The sequence below is a fragment of the Nicotiana sylvestris genome, chromosome 5, assembly GCF_000393655.2.
Source record: "Nicotiana sylvestris chromosome 5, ASM39365v2, whole genome shotgun sequence".
Classification (NCBI taxonomy): domain Eukaryota; kingdom Viridiplantae; phylum Streptophyta; class Magnoliopsida; order Solanales; family Solanaceae; genus Nicotiana; species Nicotiana sylvestris.
Genome location: NC_091061.1, coordinates 3,758,942 through 3,766,950, shown reverse-complemented (window position 1 = coordinate 3,766,950; position 8,009 = coordinate 3,758,942). Strand labels below are relative to the sequence as shown.

At 37.7% G+C, this 8,009-nt stretch overlaps 1 protein-coding gene across 2 annotated transcripts; it reads right to left on the bottom strand.

Moving 5' to 3' along the window:
- Positions 1–3,047: 3,047 nt before the first annotated feature.
- Positions 3,048–7,674, bottom strand: LOC104238271 (putative late blight resistance protein homolog R1A-3). Of its 2 annotated transcripts, XR_011407496.1 has the most exons (3): positions 3,875–7,674; positions 3,611–3,655; positions 3,048–3,300 (listed from the first exon to the last, which is right to left on the bottom strand). XR_011407496.1 is itself a non-coding variant. In XM_070174191.1 (2 exons), the coding sequence occupies exon 1, from the start codon at positions 7,543–7,545 to the stop codon at positions 3,910–3,912; it is 3,636 nt and encodes a 1,211-aa protein (XP_070030292.1). In that variant the 5' UTR covers positions 7,546–7,674; the 3' UTR covers positions 3,048–3,300; positions 3,875–3,909. The 2 variants fall into 2 exon arrangements, 1 of the variants encoding a protein (XP_070030292.1); XM_070174191.1 differs by lacking the exon at positions 3,611–3,655.
- Between the last annotated feature and the right edge of the window lie 335 nt (positions 7,675–8,009).

Here is an 8,009-nt window from a genome sequence, read left to right as displayed (position 1 = left end):
TATCGCACTGGGCAAATGAGCTCCGAATTGAATTTCGATTGAAGGGTTGTGTTCGTATTATTATTTGTGACTCATAGGAACAAGAATCGTCTAATTCCGAGTTCGTATGATGGAGTTAGAGCCATTTTAGTGAAAAATGGCTGTGCTGCAATTTAAATTGGCTGCTGGTGCATTTTTTTAGCAGCAGCGAACAGTAACCCGCGCGTGAACAGTACCGCGCGGGTGAACAGTAATTACGAAAAATCTGGGCAGTGAGTTTATATCTGATTTTGGGTCATTTTTCCACCATTTTCAGTCATTTTGAGAGCTTTTGGACGGGGATTGAAGGGAGTTTCAACTGAGATCGATTGGAGGTAAGTTTTATGAGTTAAATACATGATTTTATTGAAGAATCATCCTTGAAATCCATGAAAACATAGCCAAATTATAAGAAATTAGGGCTTGAGATTGAAATTCTAAAATGAAGATTTGAGGGGTCATTTGAACTCCGATTTTGGTAAATTTTATATGTACGGACTCGTGGCGAGACGAGGAATCCGATGATGTGACTTTCGTAATTTTTCGAGAAGTGGGCCCGGGGCTCGAGTTTTACAAATTTCGTGATTTTCGATATTTTTCGAGTCTTTTCGATTGAGTTATATTCCCTTAGCCGATTGTAATATATTCCTTGTGGTTTTGGCAAGATTTGACGCACGAGGAGGTCGATTCGAAAGGAAAGGGCATCGCGGAGTAGACTTTTGGCCGTCTTTAGGTGAGTAATAGATGTAAATGTTGTTCTGAGGGTTTGAAACCCCGGACTTTCACATCGTAACGTTATATTGAGGCGTGACACGCACTCCATGGCGAGTGTGGGGTCGGATACTATTGAGGATTGTGACTTGGTCCATCCCGTGTGATGTTTATACTATACTGGTGATTGATACATACTTCATTGATATTACGGGGCTTGATGCCATGTTTGGGGTCTTGTGCCGATTTGTAAAATCCTTCGAGGATTGATATTACTGCTTAGCATGATTTGCATATCATTTAATTTCAGTCCAAGGTTTTAAATGTTGTTTTGCAAACTCAGCCATAATTCTAAGTGTTGAAAACTTAAATGATATTTTTAAATGTATTCCGGGCTGGGAACTTCTGTTTTGTAAATGCCCAAGGGGCTTATTATATTATTTTCTGGACTGATTATAAAGTGACTTGAAACAGTGGTAACAATGACACTGTGTGATATACTTGAAACAGTGGTAACAATGACACTGTGTGATATACTTGAAACAGTGGTAACAATGACACTGGATGATATACTTGAACAGTGGTAACAATGGCACTGTATGATATAAATTGGTCAGTGGTAACAATGGAACTGTATGATATAAATTGGTCAGGTAACAATGGCTGACCGGTCAGGTAACAATGACTGACCAAGATATTGTGCTTGGGCTGTAGGAGCCCCTCCGGAGTCTGTACACACCCCCAGTGAGCGTCGTCGACGATAAATAAATATGGATGGCTCGGGCTGCACGCCGCAGTGGGTACTGGAATGTACCATCATATGCATTGCATTGCATTCATGTATTTCTATTTATACTGTTGTTTAGCTGCTCAGTTCCATATGTTGTTGTATATTTGGATTTTAGCTACTTTGTGTATTTACTGGATTTTCTTATCTTCGGACTGTAGTTACTTTTATTACTCACTATGTCGGAGTACTCACTTTACTCCCTGCACCTTGTGTGCAGATCCAGGGCAGTCTCAGACTCAGTAGATCCAGTTGATCAGCAGATCCAGCTTCTGGGAGTATCGAGGTAGTTGCACGACGTTCGCAGCCATTGATCTTCTCCCTCCTATCCTATCTCTTTATTTCCGCATTATCAGACTTTGGATATACCATGTATTAGGATGATATTCTGTATTCTAGAGGCTCAGATTCGTGACACCGGGTCCTAGTGAGATTATATTGTGTATTTTGTTAAATTCTTCAGTACTTTAATCTTGCTTAATTGATATTTTTTCCCGCTATTTTTGATAAATTGGGTTAAGTGTTGAATAATGGTCGGGCTTGCCTAGTAGTGTGCTGGGCGCCATCACGACCGGGATTTGGGTCGTGACAGCACGACAACGATTCTAATTTTTTTTAATTTTTGTACTATCCTCTGAGAAGTTCTCGAGGATTAAAAAATCTACTTTTCGTTTATGTTGTACTCTAATTGATCGCCATAGTTGGAATCATGTTTGTATTAATGTTCTATGGTTATGGGAGGAAAAATTAAGGTGGAAAATGCAATGGTAGGTGAAAATAAAAATGGTGGAAGTCGAAATTTTCTTTTGGATATGGTAAGCTATGGTATCTGGTGAAGCAGGTATGATAATGGTGACTTTTCGGGTTGTTGATAATGGAGGCACAAGAGAAAGAACATAGAAAGAAAAGAGAAGATTGAAAAAAATAAAAATTTAGTGGTATAAAGCATTGAGGCATGTGTACTCCACCACACAACATAGATGTGGTTGTGACATTTTAAGGGTAACTTTATTCCATTTTAAAATAGTTCGGGAAGTAATAGGATCGCCGCAAAATTTAAGTGTTGTTGAAAATCTACTATAGGTCAGGGGAGTATTTATACATTTCTCCCCTTATATATATATATATATATATATATATATATATATATATATATATATATATATATATAAAGAACTTTAAAAAAAAATAATTTTCACCCATCATAGCAAGCCTCCGAGTCCTCAAAAATTTTGACAAAATTTCCCCTGAAACTAATACTCCAAACTACAACACTTAATAATCCCAAGAGTCACAGTCATTCATTTCACACGGAATAAGCAAGATGGTAGACTGGCAAAATATATATATAATTGTGTTACAAAATTACAACCACACATAAGGTTATATATATATATATAAAGAACTTTAAAAAAAAAAAATTTACCCATCATAGCAAGCCTCCGAGTCCTCAAAAATTTCGACGAAATTTCCCCTGAAACTAATACTCCAAACTACAACACTTAATAATCCCAAGAGTCACAGTCATTCATTTCACACGGAATAAGCAAGATGGTAGACTGGCAAAATATATATATAATTGTGTTACAAAATTACAACCACACATAAGGTTCATGGAGCAGAGCAATATAACAAAGAGTTTTCAATAACTGTCAAACTGAAAAATAACAATAGAGAAAGAAGAAGTGGAACCAGCATTACTCATTGAAGAAAATGTGCGGCTCATCACTAAAGTACTACCCTGGCTCTAGCTCAAGTCTGCGGCTCGGAATCAACATTTGCATCTGCAGATATAAAAATAAGGAATAAGTTCACTGACTAATTCATAACGGAAGGGTTTCGGAAACATCATAATATGCAACTTTCAAGAATAGTCAGTCCAAAGACTGAAATATTTGCAGAAAAAGTACTGCATTTAGTTACTGCACATAGGCATGTGACATATAAAAGCTTACTTAAATAGCATAAAACCCAACTCACTAGCTACTTTTACATTTTTGTCAGCCTAAATTATTTTCTTTTACTAATATTTACTTAAGATTAGGTCATTTATAATCTCGCTGTATAAAAGTATACTGCAATCATCATGTACACCTGGGCAGGTTGGAATGGGGAGGAGCTGAGGAGATTTCAACAAAGCTGTAAAGGAGAAAACAGAAAAGTAAGAGAAGCCAAAAGAACAAAAAGTCATGTATTCATGCTAAAATCGTTCAGATTTTGACGATGGTAGGAGACTTGATTCTACGAATTTAAGAGGACAAAAAGTCATATATACGCGCGCCCCGCGCACACATATATATATATAGAGAGAACAGTAATACTAGCCTAGAATAAAAATTATATCTCAAATTTACTTACAACTGAGCGGAAATTGAAGACGAGATTAGTTTTCTTCAGTCCCTGTTTGGGTTCTGAATGATGACCTTGAAATTGCTGTTTGCCATCTCTTCACACTGAATTTCCTCAATTTTTCTGACAGATAGAGAAACAGAGTCTCCACACAAGATCACCTCAATCTTTTGCAGGGAACAACTATCACCAAAACAAGAAGGAATCTCAATATGCCTGCAATTTTGCAACACTATTTGCTCAAGACATGAGAAGGCATCATCACTGACATTCCAACGCGTAATGTTCAGATTTCCCAATTTCAAGAACTTGAGTTTTGGGAACTCCTCATCACTGACATTCCACTCTTCTCCCTCAAAAGCCTCTGAGAGCAGTTTCAAAACCTCAAGGTTTGGTAATGCTGAAATTGCAGAAATTTCAACCCATGGCAGCCGAAACTTTGATAAGGTTAATTTCTTAAGGTTTGAGGGGAAGTTAAATTCACAAGGCTGAAGCACTCCGCCTTGATAAATCACATTGAGCGATTCAAGTTGACTCAAGAAATCCAAAACTGGAAATTGATTGCAAGATTCTCCCAACTTCTCAGAATGACCCCAAGATTCCAAAAATATGCATTTTAGTTTTTGAAGGAAAGGAAAACTTCTCATTATGTTCCCTTTGTCATAAGAAAGAGATGGGGTGGATAAGGTCTGCAAACATTCCAATTGGGACAAGTTGGAATCTGAGAAGGTACAGTTATCTATATGTGCATGCCTCAGCCTTGTCATACTGAAAAATGTATCTGGTAATGCTACCTCACCTTTTGTTCCTTTCACTAGGAAAGTTTCTAAGTTCCAGAGCTTGGAAATCCAAGAGGGAATGAATAGCATGCCACCTTGAAGTGACAAAAATCTCAAATGCACAAGCCTTTCTATTTTCGGAGGCAAGGTATTGCCAATGTTGATGCACCCCAAATCCAACACTCTAACAAGCTCTTTGACACCCCGAAATGGACCTTCTTCAGGAAGAGGACTTGGCCAGGAGCGGTGCCAACCGGGTTCAGAAGAATATATCATTGTGCGGGTAAGGGGAATAAATGGTGTATCCAGAAAGAAATCTTCAAACCGCGATGCCACTGGCAAGAACTTTTCGGCTTTAGATTTGTCTCGACAGAAATGATATAGATAATCATGAATGCGACATGATTTCAGCCCGCCCTTTGAACTTCTTCTGGCCTCCATTACAAGGCTCCTCCCCATAAGATCATTCAGGTAATCTTCAGCTACTTCCTCTGGTTTCTTCACCTCATCTCTTCGTAAAAATCCTTCACTAACCCATAACCATGTTAGTTTTGAAACTGAAATTTCTGTACTCATTGGTAATGCCGCAAAATATAGAAAACATTGTCTTAGATAACCAGGCATATTTTTGTAGCTCAATTCTATTATTTCATTGCAGTCTCCTACATCACGATTAGTTTCTGAACTAAATGCCTCTTCAGTAATGGTTAGCCAATCGTTGTCGTCCTCTAAATTGACAAGAAACCCAGCTACCAAAACAATGGCCAGAGGTAGCCCTCGACAATTTACGGCAATTTCCTTTCCAACTTCAGCAGGACAGTTCTCATTTGGAATTGGGGGTTTGCGAAATTCTTCTCGAGTACATAAGCGAAGGTGATTATACTTCACTTGTAATAGCTCCCAACTCTCTTCCGGAGTCAACAAGCGAACCAAAAGAGGTTCATCAAACAATGGATCCTCATATTTTCGGCCGCTGGTAACAAGAATTCTGCTTCCATTAGGATTATCCGGAAAGCACATGTGCAACTCATCAAATATATCAGAATCCCACACTTCATCTAAAACGATGAGGTATCTTCCTCTATGTAATTGTCTGTGTAAAATATCAAGATAATCTAGCTCCTTCCCCTCCTTTGACTTGTAAATATAATTGCTCAGATCAACGATAGAAATTAAAATATCTTGGGCCAATTCACTCACCGTATGTCTAGGAGAAACGGAACACCATGCTCGAATATCAAAGTGATCTGAAGTTCTTCTGTCATTGTAAATTCTTTTGGCGAGTGTTGTCTTACCAATCCCTGGCATGCCAATGACAGGAATGGTATTAAGCTCTGCCCCTCCACCAATTACCCGTGCCATTAATATTTCTATCTGGTCCTCCAAGCCTACAACTGCTTCATCAATGATTGGAGTGCTAGGTTTTGATGTTTGACAATCACTTGGGGCATCCTTTTTTTCCATGAAGATACGCGCAAATTCAACAATGTCCTTGAAAAGCTTAATTTCTGCAATGACATCGTCTCCATGTTTAACCCATGTGTAAAGAAGATCAACCGAGAAGTTTTTATCAACCAAGAATCCTTCAGCAACATACTCAAATATGACAAATAAATTGGTCATATGATTGCAAACATCTAACACTTCCTTACGCTCTCCTTGTTGGTCAACATTATTTTCGAGAAAAGGTTTGAAAATTTTAATCTCAGCCAGTACAAATTTAATCTGATGTTTTGCCCGAGCAATTGAATAATTACTATGATCCAACAATCTCAGCAAATTCTGCGATACCAAATCTATACATCCCAAACTATCAATCTGGGAAAAGCCCAATCCAGTTGACCTTTGTACCTTGATAATCCACTGCAAAATCTTTGATGCCGCAGGCTCCATCTTTTGCACCAAATGGGATATAGCAAGATCAAATTCTTTGTCCAAATGTTCATCCATTTCTCGGTTGTCCAATGATTTAATGAAGGACCAAAACTCATTGAATACAAGATCAAAGATTATCAAGCTTTCCTTTTGAACTTCATTGCATAAGATATATACTAGCAGTAACTTGAGCGACTTTTGGAGTTTTTGAACACGATCTTTGTAGACCAGTAGATAAGACCGGGAATTGAGCTCCTCTGTTATCGGCGCTCCTAGGATGAAATTAACAAAGTCCTTTGCAAAGGCATCCAATTCCCAACTGAAGCTTAGCACTGAGGGTAAAACTTTCAGGGCTTCAACATAAGGTTTACTGCTCTTTAGTAGATCTACAAGGATTAAACTAATGCAATCATCCGAATCTTCTGCCAAACAAAGTGAAGAGATACAACTTGCTGCTTCTTTTATTACACCTGTGACATAATCCCAGAATTTGTCGACGTCGTTGGACTCACGAATACAGTTCTTAAGTATGAAGGAAACAAAACCTCCCAGATACTCTAGATTTCCTTTGACAAGTTCAAGTTTTTCCTTCACAGGAGCAACAAAATCTGCCCTGGACTTCAGCAAAAACTCTAGATTGAAAACGAGAGATTCGATGCACCCAGCCAGGATTCCAATCGTGTATCTAGGATATCTTACCTTGGGCAGAAATCTAAGGACTAAAACAATGTCTGGCTTGAGAAACCAAATCTCTTTAAGTAGGTCAAAAGCAACACGTTCCAGTTCAGATCTTCCAATATCACAAGTCAAATGAAGGTCCCATCTTGCCTTTGTGATCAAACTCTGGATACGATCCAAAAGATCTCTCAACTCCTCCTCATCCACGCTGATCCAATACGCGGCACAGCGAACAAGTGGTAACAGAAATGTTAATCCCTCCTTAAGCGTCTCTGTAAGATCACTTTCGATTATAACTTCGTTTTTAATAAATTCGATAAGATCGAGAATATTAGATTCCAAGTCCATGGCTTTGCAGATCAGAAATACAGTAAACAAACTGAAGGAAGTAGAAGGTCAAGAGTCAAGACTGAAGAGTGACTACTCCAACTATATTTTGATCAACAATTTCTCTATTGCATTATTTCAATTTTAATCCTCATGTTATTCAACTAAGCACATTTAACATTTCCATTAATGTAAATGTATGTGTTTAGTCCCCGAAAGTGACCGCGCTACCAAAATTAACAGAAAACATTAAAAAAAAATGGAAAGAGCAGAAGAGAGACAACTTATAGCTTGTTTCGCCAATTTTTATTTTTATTTTCAAAAGTGATTTTTTTGTTTTTTAGTAGAAACAAAAGTATTTCAAAAGTTGTTCCTTTTCAAAAGAATTTTTAAAAGTGGTCTCGAGAAAAATACAATTAAAAAAGACTTTTTAAAAGTTTGGACAAACACTAATTGCTTCAAAAATGTTCTTTAAATTAATTATT